The following is a 20,626-nucleotide window of genomic DNA, read 5'->3' on the forward strand; positions in this document are numbered from 1 at the left end:
ATAAAAGACAAATTTCCATCCACTCTTGGCTTTGGCTTTCTCTACTCTGAAAAACATACATCCTATGGCTATTGATGTCTAAGCACCTCTCATTTTTGATTTAGAAAAACATAGGCTTTTAGCCCGAATGCTTGGCAGAAGGAGCTGGTGAAGCTGAGCTGAGCTGAACAGATACAAACAATATTGCCATTATAAATCAGAGGCTGGTCACAGCTTTCTTTAAGGCTTTTCTTAGCATAGATTACGCTCTGCATTACTAAACAAAAGCTTGTGAAAACAGCTGCTTTTGGAGAGAATCATTTTTATTTTATTTTTTGCATTTCTTTTGCAGGGCAATTTCATCCATAATATTTCAGGCACTTAACAAAAAATATTTCTGTTTATATGCAATTCTTGTCCCTAGGCGACCTCTTCGTCATTTTTTGCTTCGGCTAAATAGCTGCAAGAGAATAATGGGCTGCATTTTTTGACTGGTTACAATGCCGATAAAATTTTAGTTTTTTATATATACAATATCAGAAATCCTTATTTGTCAACTTGTTTGACTCTTTTTCAATGGGAGTGCTTCGGCTCTAATCCACAGGAGCTCTTGTAGCCTTCAAAGTAATTTTAAACTTGATAGAGCAAAGCTGTATTTTCTTTTTCTTTAAAGATACAAATTCCTGGTCTCGAGCATTACATGGCCCAAGCTTTGACAACTGTGTTGGTATTTAAAAATTCATCGGTCAGGATGAACATCAGGTTTTTTTTTATCTTATTCAAACTGGGGAACTTATCTGGCTCTCAGAAATGAAGGGGAATTCTGTCCAATGGGATGAGACTTGTAACCTTATTAACGCTTGGATTTCTATACTGTAGGTCTTTCCAAGAAATGGTTCTTGGACTTTTAACTTCCCAAAAGTCAATATTTGATATTTACAGTGCAATTCTATGCATGAGTGTAAGATCTTAAAGTGGCTTTAAGCTAAAAAAAAAAAATTAGTGTATACGATTTCAGTCTTAACCTTATTTAATTCTATATGATAACAACAGTAATTTCAGTCTGTATGCATGCTGAATTATTTAAAAGCCTGTGGAATTGCCCCAGGTGCTTGGCGTTTGGGGAACTGATTTTAGAAATGGGGATTAGAAAGCCAATCAACTGGCAATACATTATTTGAACAAAATCAAACTGTCACAATTTTTCCAGTCTTCTAAAAATGGGCTAGATTCAATTCAGTTGACTGGAATGGAATGGAATAGAATGGAATGGTATAGGATCTCCTGCATGAGCAGAGAGTTGAACTCCAAGGTCCCTTCCAACTCTGTTATCCTTAAGCAATTTAGAGTTTGAAGAAGCTGCAAAAAGACCATTTTTCTGCACCAAACAAACCAAACAAACTTGCTTTGCCATTTCAAATACCATCCTAGACCAAAGAAGACAGACAACTTTTCAATAGTACCTTCTGTTACCAAGCAATCCAGAGAGGGTTAATTTTGTTATCTTTTTATACCAGGCAACGTTCCCTAGAGGTCTTTTAACATATGTATATTTAGTCTAATCTTTACTTAATTGAAGAAAGTTTCTTTCTTTGTGATATCATCTTGGTAACCTGTTTTAGAAATTGCTACTGCTAATTATTACTTCCTTTAATTATTTTATTATTCTTTTTAAGGCAGACATTATTGCTATTGGTTCTAAGCAAATAAAACCTCCTGGAAATAAAACAAATTAAACCAAATGCAAATACAAAAATGCACTTACTAGTCTTAAGACCAAGGAAGCAATTTATTGCACCTTTAGTACACTTTTCTAAACATGCAACTTGGAGCGTACAGGTAGTCCTCAACTTACAATGGTTCATTTAGTGACTGTCCGAAGGCGCTGAAAAAAGTGACTTATGACCTTTTTTCACATTTACGACCATTGCAGCATCGCTACGAACACCTGTTCAAAATTTAACAGCTTGGGAACTAACGCCTATTTATGATAGTTGCAGTGTCCCAGGGTCATGTGATCCCATTTTTGTAACAAGCCAAGTCAATGGGGGAAGCCAGATTCCCTTAACAACCATATTACTAATTTAACACCTGCAGTGATTCACTTAACAACTGTGGGAAGAAAAGTCGTAAAATGGGGCAAAACTCACTTAACTAATGTCCCACTTAGCAATAGAAATTTTGGGCTCCATTGTGGTCATACGTTGAGGATTACCTGTACTGGACCAGTTATTGTTAACAGTAGAATATTACATATAGGAAGTCCTTGACTTCTGATCGCTCGCTTAGCAACCGTTCAAAGTTACAATGGACCCCAGAAAAGGTACTTATGAGCTGGATTCAAAGTTTTGACAGCCTCCCACAACCCTGCAGTCATGATTGAATTTTGAGCATTTGGCAATCAGCCCTCATTGACAGCTGTTTGCAGTGTCCTGTGTTCAGGTGATCACAATTTGTACAATCGACGTTTACTTCCGGTTTCCAGCAAAAAAAAAAAAAAAAAAAAAAAAAAAGGTGCCCATTGCAGACAATTGGTTTGTTAAATGACTGCAAAGTTTGTTTAACGATTACGGAACTCTCTTTACGGCTGCCACATTTACTTAACAACTGCTGCAAAAAAAGGTTGTAAAATCAGGCATGGCCACATGACAACCCGCTTAACAATTGGCTCAATTTACAACTGTAATTCCAGGCTCAGTTATGGTCATGACTCATAAGCTAATCATGTCCGGCTCAGGAATTCTGGGAGTTGAAGTCCACAAGTCATAAAAGGGCCACGGTTCCCCGCTTCTGATATAGAATCTCAATTTCTTGCTAGTTTTTCAAGGGACAAATAGAACAAAACTTGAGGACATGCTCCTCATTAGCAGAAGATTTTTCTCAATTTCCCTTAACATAAGAAATTATAGATGAATTCTTCCAAAAGAGGAACAATAGACTACCATTCCAGGAAATGTTTGCTGAAATATAGCTTTCCTGAAACTCTCTTCCCCTATTGGCACGTAAACAACTTCTAATAAATATTTTATTGCATACTAAAACTACAACTCCACAAAAATGAATGCCAACCTCACTGAGGACCTTCTCTTGGACCGATCCCCATATTGGAACACATTTTTAAAATCATTTGAGATCAAAGAGTGAGCCTAAGCCAGTTTGCTTGAGTTTTTAATGACAATTACTATTCTTATTTGTTATCTTATTAGGCAGCTTCTGTTTTTAGTTATTTTTAATAGAATGGTCACTTAAGTCTTCAGAGAAAGGCGGAATACAAATTGAATAAATAAATAAATAAATAAATAAATAAATAAATAAATAAATAGTTTAATTGTTCTTTTAGACCATTTAGAATTAGATATGGAAACTACCTCGAGGACTCAGAGTTTAGACAGCAAAAAAAAAAAAAGAGGGCAGAAAAAGTAACTTTAAAAAATGAAAACAGCAAATAAACTCAAGACTTCATAATAAATTCTTTGTAATGTTGGTAACTTACACTTGCTGGCAGGTTCTCTTCCATTGGAAATTGACAGTCCAGTGAGTTTTGTGACAGTGGAGCTGAGGATCACAAATGCAAGGTTAACAACGACTATAGAAGGTTTTCACATACAAGTTAATAATTATTGCACACATTTTAGGCCATCATTTTTTCTTTCGTTTATTGAAAGTTGGACACAAAATTCTCCATTTATAGTAATAATTAGAAAAACAATATTCAGTGGATCTCCTCAGTGATCAGTCTCCACTGATAACCCTTAATATGGACTATCCTACCACTTTGCTAGAAGGAGTGGGAGGCAGGTATGATGTGAATGGAATGAATGAAATTTACTAGTGTCCATATATTTCAAGGCAATAGTATTAATAAAATAACCCTTGGACATTATATATTCAAAATATATTTTTGAATGAGTTTATAAGGTTTTAAACTTTATATTTTAGAGGTACAGTAGTTATATTAAAAACAAGAGTTTATTTCAGGAGAAGTTTAAAAAGAAAGACCATGAGAGAAATTTGTGCTAAAAACATATGTTAGGGAAGCTTGAGCATGCATTATAGAAATAACAAATGACAAAGAGATACAGGTAGTCCTCATTTAGCGATTGCTTCATTTAGTGACTGTTCCCAGTTACAAAAGTGATTAAAAAGTAACTTTATGACCAATCCTCACATTTATGACCTTCACAGTGTGTAAACTTTAGGAAGTTAGCACCCACCTCTCTCCTAGGAAAATGAGATATTTTAGGAAATATTAAAAGGACAGAATATTTCCCCTAAAAGGGAGGCAGAAACTCACCCCGCCCCCCCCCACACACACCCTTGTCAATGGGCCATTAAGGTCTGGGCCAGTCTTTTCAACATAACAAAAATCTACCTTCTTCAGGCAAAGCCATAGCAGGAATTGTCCAAAGCCCTTTCTTTTTTTATATATATAAATTTTATTAAAGCATTTTGTTATATTTCAAAAAAAAAAAAAACAAATAAAAAAAACAGATGTATAATAATTTTTCTATCATGGTGTAACATCACCAAAATATATATACACCAATAATCAGAGAGTAAAAATAGAAAATATTTACAGTTTCTTGTATAGAAATTTCCAAAGCCCTTTTATTACATCATCACCCAGGAAGACTCAACCAAACCTGGGACACAGACAGCCTACAGAATTAACCCTGCATGGCCCCATGGGAGTCTGACAACCAATCAGAATACAAGCTCAAATTCAAAAAGCTTAGAGAGGGCATAAAACCCAGGCACTCTCAGCATCTCTTCCCTTTTTGCCCAGGACCTCAAAACCATGTGGTCCTGTCCACCGTTAAAAACCATCTTTCCAATCAGCCACCATGTTTCCAGTGTCTTTCTCCCCAGTTGGAACTGAACCCAGATGGACATTTCTTCCAACAAAATCAAACGAAAGCTAAAATAAGATCATAGGCATGGTTGTGGTTTCTGAAGAATGGATGGAAAAAGTGAAGGAGCAGGCAGAGATGGCAAAATTAAGTGTTTTAATTAAGGAAACAACGCATCCAGTTTTGCTTCTACTTGGAAACCGCTTCTAGACTGTTTTGTGCTCAAAACGAGAAAAAATATATATGAAATTTTGGGTGAGCCAATTAGTTTGTTGTTATAGAAGTGGCTAATATTCACTAATGATGTAAAAGTAAAAAGTTGATAGAACTCTAATTTGTACTCTACTGAACCAAAAAAAGTTGGAAGCCACTGCTTTTTTTTCTTTCTTCTTTCCCTCTTCTTTTTCCTTTTATTTTTATTTTATTTAGATATATCTCACCTTTACTGTTTTTATAAATAACTCAAGGTGTGAACACACACAATATTCTTTCTTCCTCCTGTTTTCCTCCAAACAACCCTGTGAGCTGGCTTGGATTGAAAAAGAGTGACTAGCCCAAAGTCACCCAGCTGGCATTCACGGGAAGGCAGGACTAGAACTCACAATCTCCCACTTTCTAGCCTTATATCTCAGTTTCCTGGCTTCTAGCCTGGAGCCTTAACCACTAAGCCAAACTGATTGTTCTTATTATCTTAATTTCTCTCTGTATTTGGTATCTTTTCAGATAAACTTCAATAAAATTTGTATAAGCACAGTTGTGGTTTCATTCATAGCAACTAGTTTCTTAACAACTGAGTTGCGGGTCCCAACTGTGGTCACTAAATGAGGACTACCTGTACCCATTTTTATCCCAATGGATGTTTTAAAATAATCAATTAAAAAATAAGACCCATTGGAATATTGCCTTTTAAGTCTATACAGTGATCCAGATCAAATGACAAAAATGAATTTAGATACAGAACCCTTTAAAATAGCTGCATCTTTTCCTGGACTTGCATGGCTGTTGCCCGAAGCCGATTTGCAGTCCTGGAAAAAGACTTGTCTGGTATAATGTGTTCCTGGCAGATGCTATGCACATGTCTAGACACGTTCCATTTGGCCCTTCATGTCCATATCTCTACATGGGTTGATCACCTTTCAAATGTTGACAACAAAATGGATCAGATATGTGCTAATACACGGATGCATCTTATCTACTGTTGTTAAATGGGAAGTGCTTCATTTATTTGTCCCTGGATAAACCCGGAGAAAATCTTCTTCTGTTTGCATAATAATCAGTTTATCATTATTTACCAAGGCATGGTAAGAAATGAAAAAAAATGAGAAAAAACAAACAATAATTACAAATCAATCAAATAACATTAGCTGTGTTAAGACTAAGTGTATTCATAATTTGAAGCAGATGTTAATAGAAAGCTGACAGCTAAATAAGAACAGGCTGAAATAATCAGACCACACACACACACACACACACATACACTAATCCAATAAAAAAGGTCTTTAAACTCCTTTTAAAAAGTTGTAAAATTTTTACAGAGAGAAAGGGAACTGATTTTAGGGTCATAAGTCTAGATTCTTAAAATCCCAGAAGTAGCAGCTGTGGCAGAAGGAATTAAAAAAAAAAATACCCTATTTAGAAGAGCATTTTTTAAAAAACAACAACTATGGGAAGAGATGAGAGAAATCAGATCTTGGAAAGTACCAGAATTTTAAACTTAGCTCTGACGCAAATGGGAGGTAGCGAAGAGCTCTGTGCTCTACTGAAACATGGGAATAACATGGAAGGCCCAGAGTAGCTCAAATGGCATTGAGCAGAGAAAGAACTCAGCCCGTTCTTAATTTTCTGCCCTACGCAGTAAATAAAGTGACAACACTGATGCTGTCAGGATGTGGCTGTAACTTCCCTTGTTATCTCTTCCAACTTCTTTTCTTACTTGCCAAAGTCTTTTGACTAAATCTTTGACTCTTGTCCCAGAAGCTTAGGCAGCTAGGAGTTATGTGAGGGCAACTATGTTATGTGTGATGCCTCAAATAACAAATAACAAATAACAAAGCAAATGTTATAATGTCAGGTGATATCGCAGGGAGCCAATCCTAAATACAAGTTCCCATCAACCTGGCTTCCCCATGCAGGGAGGAAGTACTAGTAGTTCCTAGTTGATGGTTACCATCACTAGTAACCACTCAATGGATACCTGTAGTGTCTCTTTGAAGCCAGGACATGAATCTGCCATGTATGAATTTTCTCAGTTATATGTTTTCCTCCACTCATAGACTGAAGAGGTAGGGGATATGGCAATCTGTTCATTTTTTTAATCAAACGTATCTACCACCCGTCTCACTGTCTAAGTGACATTTTTCAAGTAAAAAGAGATAAAATTCATATAAAAATCCGTACAAAAAAAATCTGCAGCAGCATATCTCTTCTTCCCACCTTCACTGATTTCCTTTGTATGGTCAATCTGCTATGGGGAAAAAACGGGTATGGGCATCCTAACATATGTGAGAAAGAATACTTTTAAAAATATTTCTTTTAAAGGGAAAAATTTATTTATTTAAAAGATTTATATGGCCACATCTAAAGCAACTCTGGGTGATTGCTTAAGTACAGTACAGTATCTGCTCCACAAGTATAATTTTAGGCCGCTTATTACTGTCTATGGAGATTCTCTGTCATTCAGATCATGGTTGCCTCAAAGGTGCTTTTTCAAAAGGCAGCTGGACTTTTCTTTGCTTTCCTTGAAGATGTTTCACTTCTCATCCAAGAAGCTTTCATCAATTGAAACATCTTCAAGGAAAAAGCACCTTTGAGACAATTACACAGCTTACCTTGAAATTTTCTGGACTAGATCGACTCTGAAAACTCAAATTGCTTATTAATAGTGAGGATACTCTGCCCCCTGTCCTGCATGCCTATGTAATGTATATTGTATATTACAATATATATATTACATATTACAGACTGTATATAAGAGTTTTCAATATCTGTACTGTACTAGTCACATTGAAATATGACAGGAGTTTGATCCACTAAAGTGGTTCTTATCTAGGGTGTCCATATATGGCTTGGATCGAACATGGGCCCTTCTGCTGCCAAGATTCCTTGTTGTATGTGCACCAAGCAAGCAAAACTGGAAGGGGTGATTTTTTTTAATTTATTTTTTTTGTACAGCATTTTCACTACGTTTTCAGTGCCCAAACTTCTCAAATGCGCTTTGTGTTATGTCCTCACCTCTGGTGTTGCCCTTCATCTGCTGGAAGCTTTCCCGGAGAGTTTGAATCTCCTGAAGTCTGTATTGCAGCTTCTGTAGGCTGAATCGAAACATCAGTTCTTCCCGCTGACGTTCGATGACAAGGGGAACGTGTTGATGCTGCAAGAGGGAGAAATGAGACATGATTCTCCCTGCTGTGTTACTTTTAGGACGGAACTCTTTCGGGTAATAAAAGTTGGAAGGACACATCAGGCCAGAGACTCTTTACATCAGGGCTGCCAAACTCACAGCCCACAGGCTGGATGCGTCACGTGCTGGCCATGTCCACGCCTGGTTTAGCGAAGGAGGGAAAAGTCGCAATACCTCATGTGACGCCGCCATGACGATGCGAGTTTGACACCCCTGCTATACACAATGGAATGCCCCAAGTCAGCAGTCAAAAGAGACTGGAAATAACACATTTTTAGCATAGCTTGCATCTCTTGTGCTGATTTTACAAATACAAGTAAAGAGAGAAGTAATATTTGATGGAGCTCATAAACATGGAAGGCATAGGCAACCTTGGGATGCCAAGGTTTAGAATGGGTCTTTCAATTACTGGAAGTTGTGGGGGTTCCTTAGCAACAGATAATAGCTGTCCTGCCTCCATTTTTAACCATTATCTAACAGATGGGATTTAAGAGTCCAAGCAATTATTTAGGTGTCAGAAACAGATGTGGAAAATCTCTTACCTGCTGGTGAACTGCTGTTTGCTCTGCTTCCAAGATCCTTTTTATAACATTTGCCAGTTGCAGTGGATCTTTCCGATATCTGCTCTATAATTATTAGGAAGGTGGCAACTGTTAATACTTGTCATCCCTCCTCCCTTTCACTATTCTTCCCCATAACAAGTTCACCTAGAATTGCTGTATCAGCTAATGTTATTTATTTAATTAGTACAATTCTACACCACCCATCTCACCTAAGTGACTCTGGGCAGTTTATAACAATATAATAAAACCATATGAACACCTAATAAAGATATTTAAAAGATATTTAAAAGAGTTAAGAACAAGCTAAAACATGCAAGTTAAACATTTATTCCTTTCAGATTCTGGGAATCTGAATCTGGCACCTACCTATACCTCCCAAGTGATTCTACATTACAAATTGTGCAAAGAGGACTATCTTTAGATCAATGCAGATTTGGTGTTTGTTTACAAAAAAAGAACAGATGCACCGTGAATTATTACTCCTAGGTAAGGTCCCATATTTTAAACTGTTATGCAACATTCATAACTGGAACCCTCCGGTCATTCTGGTACAACCCATTCTGTCATTTCAGGACACTACCTCATATACTCTGCATACCAGGTTTACATATCCATGTTTCTTTCATTGCGGCTTTAATGGAGGTCTTGAAATTGGGAAATTTACTTGGGCATTAGGACCTAGGGGGTTCCCTTTCTTAAAATGCCCTTCTCTAAGATTGTTGAAGGAAGATAATCACTGAACATCACTAGAAGTAAGTTAGATTCCATTCTTGAAGCTCAAGGAGACTCCTAGCAATCAAAGAGCATTGTCGGGTAATTTTTGCATGTGGTCCCGACTTCCTTCTCTTGCAATTTCAAGATTCTGTACAAACAGGAAACTCCTGACTGCAAAAGCAAGTAGCAATGCAGAAGCAGGAATTAATCAAAATATAGTGTGTTGCACGGTGATTCTGTGGAGTCATGGCAACTGGCATGGCTGCATAAAAAGATGTTAATTCAGAACCATCAATCTCAGATATATGCCTCTATGGCAAACCAACAGGAAGCTTGCAATTTACTTTTTTTTTCCTGGGTTTTGGGGTGTGTTTGTATGTAGTGGGGGGGGAGCATAAGTCTGATGCACCCAATTACAGACTAATCTCTGAATTGGTCTCTGGTTGATTGAGATCTGTGAGGTTGAATTTTCAAGAAGCAGCCTGCATATTATGCTTGGCTATCATTCTCTGCCAGAACTGCAAATTAAATCATGCATATTTCGCCTTTTTCTGGCAAATTAGGTAATGAGGACATCCATCGTAAGGCCTAATTTTTTTCTGTGATGAAAAAAATTATCAGTAAACTGTCTTCAGTTACAAGACAGTAAAACATTGACTATCAGCAATTTTTGTAATCATTTCCCTCATCCCTGACAAGAAGACATTTCTTAATCTAGGGAATGCGGCCTGAAATGTTTAGTTAAGATAAAGCCCAGGCCCCTCTTTTCTACCATTTTAAAAAGGAGAGAACAGTAGAAGGAACTCTGTTTCTTCTGCTGTCTAGAAAAGAAGGTGGAAGGTTAATTCACGGGACTCAGCATTACGATGGATGACACACAAACAAATATGCACATTGTGGTAGGACCGAAGAGGATCCTTTTGGTGACATATCACATTCACGTTGCAGATTTCCATACCTCAATGCTGGAAACAAACTGAAGAATCTGAGCAGCAGAATTGCAGTTCTTGTTGGCAAGATCTCGTATCTTCTCCACCATGGCAGATAGCAGCCTTCCAGCCAGAAGAGTACAGAAAGAATCTGATCTGTTGATAAATTCCCTAGGGAAAACGTCAGGAGCAGGCAGGAAAATGGGAGAAAAAAGAAGGGTAAAAATCTCGAATCCCACCAGGCTCAAGGTTGACTCAGCCTTCCATTCTTTCTAAGGTAGGTAAATTGAGGACCCAGTTTGTGGGGGCAATAAGCTGACTTTGTATAAATATACAAAAGGATGAAGGCTATTGCTTAGCGCATTGTAAGCCGCCTTGAGTCTCCGGAGAAGGGCGGCATATAAATCAAATTAAAAAATAAAAATAAAAAAATAAAGAAGAGTAGAGATCCAGGCTACTGTGCCTGCCCCCAAGCCATCTTCCTCTTCAACGTTCCTAAACTCAGCTGGTTCAAACTGGAGAAAGTTGGATGCATTGCAGCAAAAACTCTCTGTGCTATTCCTTCTGCCTTTATCTATAAAGACTCCCATTCTGCCAGAGGCTGGTCCTTGAAAAAGAGGGTCATCGAAACAACGGAAGGGAGTAAGAAGAGATCTGGAGCAGAAATAAGGAACATGGAAAAGAAAGGAAAAGAAGCTGAAAGTCAAAGTTGAAGTCTTGAAAATGTTAGACAGAGCAGTGCCAGCAGAGAGAAGAAATTTAACGGTGGTGGTAGGCAGCAGTAGAAAGTAGAGATAACCATCCAGACCAGAGCATAGGTGGACAGAGCAACAACACCAAAACGGGAGGAGTAAGTGGAAAGGGCAACAAGCAGCAAGTCCAATTTGAATTATAACAGTCAGAAAAGAGGTTTTTTTTGAAGCCCACCCCTGGAGAGAACCATGGCTCAGAATACTGACAGGGATACAATGAAGCTTGGATTGCTGTCAGATAAGCCCCACGGTAAGGATGCCAACTACTTCTACCCACCTGCAAACCCAAGCCCAGCCCTAACTGAAAATCTGAGAGAACGTGAGTCTGGATCCAGGCTGAGGCATTACATTATATATAGTTATATATATATAACTGAGATAGAAACTAGGACAAAGCTGAGATATAAACTCTAGATAAAGTGGATAATGGGCAATAAGAGATAATGAGGCTCAAGCAGTGGTGAAATGTAAAATTTGTTACTACCGGGTCTGTAGGCATGGCTTGGTGGTGGTGGGTAATGTGACTGGGTGGGTGTGGCCAACTTTTTTTTCTTTTTTACTTTTAAAACCATTTTTTTCTACAGCCTCTTTCTTTTAAAAGCCTCTGACGATCCCAGCTGAGTTGCCTGATCGTCAGAGGCTTTTTTTCTTTTAAAAACATTTTTTTCTACAACTTCTTCGGCCGAAGACGTTGTAAAAAAAAAAATGCTTTTAAAAGCCTCTGACGATCAGGCAACTCAGCTGGGATCGTCAGAGGCTTTTAAAAACATTTTGTCTACAACCTCTTCGCCCCAAGAGGTTGTAGAAAAAATGCTTTTAAAAGCCTCTGACGATCCCAGCTGAGCCACACAATCGTCAGAGGCTTTTTTTTTTACTTTTAAAAGCATTTTTTCGGCCGAAGAGGTTGTAGAAAAAATGCTTTTATAAGTAAAAAAAAAGCCTCTGATGATTGCATGGCTCAGCTGGGCACGGGGAGGGGGGCAGGGATTTTTGCTACTGGTTCTCCGAACCACCCACCACCATCGCTACCAGTTCAGGCGATCCAGTCCGAACCAGAAGCATTTCACCCCTGGGCTCAAGTAAATCTTATAACTCAAGTTAGAAAAAAAAAAAGTGAGGTAATAAAAGACACTTGAAGCTTAGATTTGAGTGAAAACTTGGTTTGCAAGATTTTGATAACAGAAAGACCCCATTCACAAGAATATATAATCTCCTACATAAACTTGTGACTCTTCCCAACCTAATCTATCACACAAACCATTACCAAGGAAAGGGCAACATTCTTAAACCTCACTTAGCATTGCCAACATTCTTGGAAGGATCTGAGAAAGATGAGAACATATTACCCATCTTATTATATATTATCTTCATATTACTCATGGATTTCTAAGAGGCTGACTAAGATGATTTCTGAGTCAAAGCCTGAAACGTAATGGTAATCTAGAAATGATAACTGTAGCACAATTCTTTCGAACGAGGAACTATTCCAAATTTATGATCTGTCAATAAAACAATCAGATGGAAATAGAACAAGCTATACCCACCTGTACATTAGGAAGATGGAGTTAAAAACCACAAATTGCCAGAGGTGATTAAATTTACCATTCATTACCTTTTTAGCAGACTTACCATGGCTCAGTTTCCAGCCACTCCCCTAGGAGACAACGTAGAGTATGAGGAAATTCTTCATACAAGCCGTTGAACCGCTCCGGAGACATGGTGGAGACATAGCTCCACAGGGACATATTGGTATTGGTCATCTAAAATGGTAAAAACCAACGTTCATTATTGCAATCCATCACACAGAAGATGTTACAACATACAGTGTTGACTAACATTTCATTTCCTGCCTAAGGGGCCTTTTCCACTAATTCGAGTCCAAAACTAGTCCCAATGCAAAAATCAAATAGTTTTTCATACCTCTCTAGATGTATTAGACCAGGGGTCACCAACCTTTTGGACCTCAGGGACCATTAAATTCATAATTTTAAATCCCGTGGACCACTAATATGATCTGCCTAATGACTGGCTGGGTGGGCGTGGCTAGGTGGTCATGTGACTGGTTGGGCAAGGCCAACTTGATGTCACTCACATCAAGGGGCGCCTCGCCGGCCTCTATTCGCCCTTCCCCTCCCAGCCACTCCTTGCCTGCTCGCCGGGGCTCCTTAGGGCCCCAACAGGAAGCAGTTGTTGGAGCTAAGCAGCCACCATGAGAAAGAGTTGGCAAAACAGCTGGCTCAGTTCAAATTGGATCTGATCAAGAAGGAGGCTCAGCAGAAACACCTCACTGAGGACTACGAGCATAGGCTTTCCAAGCAGAGGGAAGACCTGTGGCAGTGCAAGGCCAGGTGCCAGCACCTGGAGACTCACCAGGCTGTGATGGCAGCCAGTTCCAGGCCATGATGCAGTCCCACTGGAACAAGGCCCTCCAGCTCTTTGCCACCAACGATACTTCCCCCCATGTTCTGCCCTAGCTCCGGATTTCCGAGGATATTGACACACACCAACGATCCTTATCAAATTTATTAAGTAGCAAGAATAAACAAGACCGGCAAAGGTTGGCAACCAGCCCAGAAAACAAGATATGATAAACCAAAATACTCTGATAATAAAATATGAGTTGTTTCCAGCAAGAACGCACTAACTGTGTACAACTTAAATAGGCTAAGGGAGTGGCCAATTATCCTCAAGCCCTATTCTTGAGTAGACTTCCTCCTCCTGAGTAGCCACTCCTGCCTTTTGGCAGCCCTGCGTGCCCGAGCATTGAGGAGAGGCTCCTCCACTTCGCTCTCTCCACTGGAAGGAGCCTCTGGAGGTTCTGAAGGCCCTGGCTGAGTCTCTGCCTCTGGCCTCACATCCTCTTCAGCCTCCTCGCTGTCTGACACGGGCGCTGGCTGTGCAGACTGCTGGCGCAACACCACACCAGTCTCCTCTTCATCGGGATCAGCCATGAGCCGCACAGGCTGCTGGTGGGCCACAACACCCCAGCCTTCACCCAAAGTCCTGCCCCAGGGGGCTGAAGTATTACCGAGTCAGAATTTCTACCCCCCTCCAACCCACACAAAAAGACCCTGAAGGGGGAGATTCTCTGCAGTAACACAAGCATTCATTGCACATATCTGTCCCAGGAGCAGTAGTCTGAGGACCCTTGATTCGGTGCAATATAAAAAATGCAAATAATTTTTCTGCAGACCACCAAAATTTTCTGACGGACCACCAGTGGTCCATAGACCACCAGTCGATGACCGCTGGTTTAGACTATAATTCCTATAATTTAAAGCAGATTCTATGAATCAGTAGAGTAGCAGGTTCAAAACAGTTCATCTATGATTGTTCATATCAAGTCCCCAGTTCGCTCCCACAGAGAGGGTCTCCTCCGGGTGCCATCGGCCAAGTTATGTCAGCTGGCGACACCCAGGGGGAGGGCCTTCTCTGTGGGAGCCCCAGCCCTGTGGAACGAACAGCCCCCGGAAATACGTAAGATCTCCGACCTCCGGGTGTTTCGCTGCGCACTGAAGACCCTGTTGTTCCGCCAGGCCGGACTATCAACATAATAGTTTTAAATTGGGGTATTTAAATTTTTTGGGGTTTTAAATCTGAGCCAAATTTATTTAATTATTTTAAATTTTAATTGTTGTTTTGTCTGTGTTTTTAAATAGGCTGTACACCGCCCTGAGTCCTTCAGGAGAAGGGCGGTATAGAAATAAAATTATTATTATTATTATTATTATTATTATTATTATTATTATTATTATTATTATTATTATTATTATTATTATCAGATGCCATCCAATTATGTTGGAATTCACCAGCTTAATTCCCTGCCCTCATATCTCATTGAATTTTCTTATACCAGTGCTAATTTCATCATTGATATATCTTGCTTTATGGTCTATGTTCAAACCTTTTCAGAAACCTTAAGAGTCAGAAGTTAACAGATCTCATTCAGGAGAGAAAGAAAACAGTAGAACAATCTAGCTAAGTTTGATACTAAGCAGGTAGGATGCGGTCAATAGACTGCAATTTGGCTGAAGCTTCCTAGCTTCTTCATCCATAGAAGAATAAAGTCAATATTTACAGTAAGAGCAGAAGTGAAACCCTGTTATAAGATCTGGATCTTCTTTCAGGCCTTTGGCAAGGGTGAATGAAGGCTCTCTTAGATTGCCCGAGTTTCTTTCTTTTTTTGTTACGGTCTGGTTTGCCTCACCTTTGTCATCTCTTATTCTTTTAGTTTTGCTTCTTATTGTATGTTTAAAAATGAATTTACATGTGAGCTGCACAGAATCATTGAGTGTCAGCTGACAAATTTAACAAGCAAATAAACAGCAGATTATTGCCTCTGACAATTAAAAAATCACTGTCCCACTTTATACCTTCATGGGTTTAATATGGAGCTTTTCTCTTCCCAGTTTTCATGGCTTAATTGAAAACCCACTTGATTTTCCCATAGTCAGTCCTAAATTGCAGTTGTCAGTTTACATTCTCAACACCTCTATCCCAGAAAATTCCAGCTCCTACCATATGTAGAAAGTTAGCACACATCCCTCTCCTAGAAGAATGAAATATTTTGAGGAATATTAAAAAGCAGAATATTATATTTCCCTAAATGAGAAATGGAGCAACATGTTTTTTAGAGGGAGGAAGCAGACTCACTCTTAATAGCCCCCACCCGCAGATATTTTGTTCCCATTAAGAAAGACTGGGCCAGCCTATCTACAAAACAAAAGACCTTCAGCTCCAGGATTGTCCTTTTTTTTTTTTTTTTTTTGCTTTATGCCGCCCTTCTCCGGAGACTCAGGGCAATTTACAATGCGTTAAGCAATAGCCTTCATACTTTTGTATATTTATACAAAGTCAGCTTATTGCCCCCACAATCTGGGTCCTCATTTTACCTACCTTTGAAAGGATGGAAGGCTGAGTCAACCTTGAGCCTGGTGAGATTTGAACTTACAGTAATTGCAAGCAGCAGATGTTAATAACAGTGCTTTAGTCCACTGGCCTACAGGCTCTTGTCCTTCAGGACATAATAGGATTAACCCACTACCATTTAGCAGAAGACATTGCATCACCCTCAGAGCAGTCCAAATTTCAACCAAACATAGGTCAGACAAACATCTAGGATTTGTACTTTGCCTATGGAGCCAGCTACGACCCCTACATAACCCCTACATGGCCCCATGGGAGTCTGACAACAGACAATAGAATACATGTTTTTGCACAAGAACAGGAAGCTCAAGTGCAAAGCTTAAAGAAGGTATAAAAAACCCCACTCTCAACTCTATTTTGTCTCTACCAGAACCATGTGCTTGGTGGTTCTGTTCATCATTTAACCTTCTTTCCAATCAGCTTCCATGTTTCCAATGTCTTTCTCCCAGTTTGGAACTGAACCATATGGATATTTTCTTCCAACACATATCTCCAAAAGATATGAACTTATTTTTTACAAAGAGTCTTTCAAAATATGTAAACCAGACTCCCATTTCTTCTCCATTTATTTTTTATCTGGCAAGTTATTTATAAAAATAATAAAGGCAAGATTTTAAAAAAATCCCTACTGCCCCTTTGCCAATATTTCTCTCTACAAACATAAATTCCTCCTCCTGTTCTCTCCCTCCCTCCCTCCCTCCCTCTCTCCCCCACTTCTCTCTCTCTCACATACACACAAAATAGGAAAAACACAACAAAGAAAAAGAATATATACATAGAATTAACACCCCCCCCCCCAAGTAACTGGTATTTTAAAATATTTATTTCACATTATGAACAAATCGCCATGGGCAAAAAAAAGTTTTGACTTTTTTTTTAAAAAAATATTAATTTAAAAATCAATTTAAGCAAATTCGTTCTAACAGAAGGTATATTGAGTCCCAACTCTGGACCAAAGTTTACAATTATCTGGTTAAAAGCACTTTCCTGGTTTATATTGCTTGGATTTCTTTTGAGTAGATTTGTCTTCTTCTCCAAGGAGCTCTTCCCTAGTTTAGAATGTAAAAACTAACAATATGCATTCTGCAATCAGTAAGCTTATGATTGCCATTGCCATTTTTGTTTTTTTCATCTCTTTTATTCTTGGCCAAGATCCTAAGTTTATTTGCAGCTTTCTTGAAATCTGTAAAAATTTGGGTTAAAAAAAAAAAGGTTATAGAAACCACCTATCATCAAAGTACAAAGAAAGAATCTTTACCCTCCTGCCCCTTCAACAAAGGGAAGGGCAGAGGTGGTATTCAGCAGGTTCTGACCAGTTCTGGAGAACCGGTAGCGGAAATTTTGAGTAGTTCGGAGAACCAATAAATAACACCTCTGACTGGCTCCGCCCCCATCTATTCTCTGCCTCCTGAGTCCCAGCTGATCAGGAGGAAATGGGGATTTTGCAGTAACCTTTCCCTGGAGTGGGGAGGGAATAGAGATTTTACAGTATCCTTCTCCTGGAGTGGGGTGGGAATAGATTTTACAGTATCCTTCCCCTGCCATGCCATGCCCACCAAGCCATGCCACAACTACCAAGCCATGCCCACAGAACCGGTAGTAAAAAAATTTGAATCCCACCACTGGGGAAGGGGAATGTTGGATGAAATTAATCCTCAAATATATTTGGTAGACCGGCTCTTAAAACTTTTACATTCATTTTTATTTCTGTCATGAAAGTTCAATATCCTTTTATCAAGAAAAGCAAAGAACCTCAGAATCATATCATTTAGGGTTCTCTTTCTTTGGGGGAAGAAAAATTCTTGTAGGTCCTCTACTTTTTAACAATTTTTCTCTTACATTCCCTTCCTCCTGCAATGTTTTTATTGAATTGCTTCTTCTTCTCCTCAAAGACCTGCTTTATGATATTGAGAACCAAGTGGTCAATGATGTGGTTGTAGTCAGCTACGAATCTCTCCCCGACTCACCCTGAGTTTCAGGTTCAGCAGCAGCTATGCTGCCAAGAGGTTGCCATGACTGTTTCTTTATCTAAATTATTTATATAGCTACCTATCTCATAATAATGACTCTAGGAGGCCCACAACAGTTACAACCAAGGCATAAGACTCCCCTGCAATCCAAAATAACAATGATCTAAACTCAACAAAACGATTTGCAATTATCTGAGCTCAACAAAATGGTTTCCAATTTACAACTAATTAAACCCGTAAGGAGTAGTTAAGAGTTCCCTGGAAGACGTGCTGTGCCATCTCTGTGTTAGGCATGTCTCTCTTGGCTGCTTCCCATCTGCTTTGAAAAAGATGGTTGTGAGTCTTCCATTGGGGGAGAAAAAAAAAACAAACGCACCACTCAATCCAGGTTTGGTTGACAACTTTTGTCTTGCCTCCAAACTTCCATATACTGCAGGAGAATGTGGTGGAAAGGCTGGGAAAAGAGTAGACCGTGAAAGGAGTCTGGGCTAGAAGTCAAGGGTTTTTTTGTAGTAACTCCCACCAACGCTGCCTCTGGAGGCATCCTTAGTTTCAACCCTCCTTGTATTCTGAATGACTCTGAAAATAGTTTTTTCCTCAGTAAACCTTTGGCTCATACTATAATTGTGGGTCATGCTCTGATGTCACTGGGACCACTGAGTTTAAATGAGGGGGGGAAACTGCTAGGCTTTTATGAGATTGGGAGTAAATTGCTTCTGTTTTTTGTCTTGTGCACAGGCCAGAGTCTTAATCATTGAACATCTTCTGTCAAGTCTGTTTATCTTATTAGATGTATTGTTAGGGTTTACATATCATACTACTAGTTTTCAAACCAAACAGCTGAGTTCAACATAAATGCCAAGAAAATTAGACTATGGCTTAGCATGTGGAACTGAATCACCGAATGTTCAGTGCTGAACTGCAGCCAATTTGTTTATCTTTGGGGCATTTTAGAGAAGGGAAATGCTCTTTCTCCACCCGTGAGTTGGCAGAAAGCTATAGTGCTGATTTCTACCCTGACTCTCACCGTTCCCATTTGCTGGCAGCCACCCTGTAAGGCAGAGGTTCTATGGGTTTGGATGCAACAACTGGAGGAAGGTCACAATAAATAAACTAAAAGCCCTACTAAGCAGGTATATACAAAAGCATGAAGGCTATTGCTTAACGCATTGTAAGCCGCCCTGAGTCTCCGGAGAAGGGCGGCATATAAATCGAACCAATAAATAAATAAATAAATAAATAAAAGGCCTGATCAGGTTTTCAGGCAAAGAAGAAACAGTGTCCTGGGCTTCGTTTTCCATTTTGCCTACGTGACCCTGCAAGAAATTACAGTCCCGTAATATTTGAGACCCCTGTTGATAGTCAGATTATACTTTAATCATTCAAAATAAATGATAGTTTTATTTCACACACAGCCCTATCCCCAGTGAAATCCTTAGTTTTATCCTTTTAGGGAGTTGAGTCCTGCAAAGTTTGAGAACTATACTCAAAGGCAGTAGGTGGCAAAAATTTTGAGGTTGTCCTTGGATGATGTTAAAAGAAGGGGGAAATACTACTGTGTTACTAATACAGTGATGGCTAACCTTTTCCGGACCGAGTGATCAACGCGTGCATGAACCCCCAAAATGCAGTGCATGCGCACAGTCCCCTGCATGTACATGGGCCCCTGCATTCACCCCACCCCGTGCATGCCGCCCCCACACGTGCCCCGCCCCCGCAAATTCACACACTCAACCCCCTGCATGCGCCCCACCCCCTGCGCATGCACACATGTACCCCGATGCGCCCTGCCCCCCACGCATGCACAGCAGAGACCTGACAACCAGCTGGCCAGTGGGAGGCACCTGCGCATGCACAGCAGAGCCAGGGGTGGTACTCAGTTGGTTCGTACCGGTTCAAGCGAACCAGTAGTTGTGATCGGCAGGTGGGCCTGCCCCCGCCCCCGCCTCCCTGCCTGGCACTATGCCGTCCTATTTAGCTGTGTTTTTTAAGCTTGCAAGTTTTAAGTTTTGCAAGCGTGCGCACTAGCAAAGCGCATGCACAGAAGGTCGCCTGCGCACTCACATTTTCTGTGCTGGGGCGAACCAGTTGTTAAATTATGTGAAGCCCATCTCTGGGCGGAGCTGAACTGGGGCGATGGCTCGCGTGCCCACAGAGAAGGCGCTGCATGCCACCTGTGGCATGCGTGCCATAGGTTTGTCATCAGTACTAATATAATAGATACTCTTACATGCTCCTGGGTTAGAATTAGAATTAGAATTAGAATTAGAACACTCTTTATTAGTCAAATGTGATTGGACACACAAGGAATTTGTCTCCAGTGCATAAGCTCTCAGTGTACATACAAGCAACAAAGTGATAAATCATATATCATAAGATACAATCCTAAATCATAAGATACAAACAACAAAGTGATAGTCATAAGATAACAATCGGAGTAGATACTAGGAAAGGGGAGAAGGATAATAGTAACACAGTCCTACTACACAATTAAGGCATATGACAGTGTTGTGGGAATTATGCTAAGAACTCGATACATTGAA

General features: G+C 39.7%; 1 protein-coding gene across 3 annotated transcripts in view; it reads right to left on the reverse strand.

Moving 5' to 3' along the window:
- The window catches only part of STAT6 (signal transducer and activator of transcription 6), a 101,088-nt gene that overhangs the window by 48,620 nt on the left and 31,842 nt on the right, over window positions 1-20,626 (reverse strand). For all 3 annotated transcript variants that reach the window (XM_087886678.1, XM_087886681.1, XM_087886680.1), the window contains exons 2-6: window positions 12,817-12,947; window positions 10,465-10,606; window positions 8,772-8,855; window positions 8,061-8,199; window positions 3,473-3,534 (exon numbers count right to left, since the gene is read on the reverse strand). In XM_087886678.1, the coding sequence (XP_087742804.1) occupies window positions 3,473-3,534; window positions 8,061-8,199; window positions 8,772-8,855; window positions 10,465-10,606; window positions 12,817-12,947 (558 nt within the window). The remainder of the gene's footprint in view (window positions 1-3,472; window positions 3,535-8,060; window positions 8,200-8,771; window positions 8,856-10,464; window positions 10,607-12,816; window positions 12,948-20,626) is intronic.

Source organism: Pantherophis guttatus, chromosome 2, assembly GCF_059756535.1.
Source record: "Pantherophis guttatus breed Tessera chromosome 2, ASM5975653v1, whole genome shotgun sequence".
In the NCBI taxonomy this organism is placed as follows: Eukaryota; Metazoa; Chordata; class Lepidosauria; order Squamata; family Colubridae; genus Pantherophis; species Pantherophis guttatus.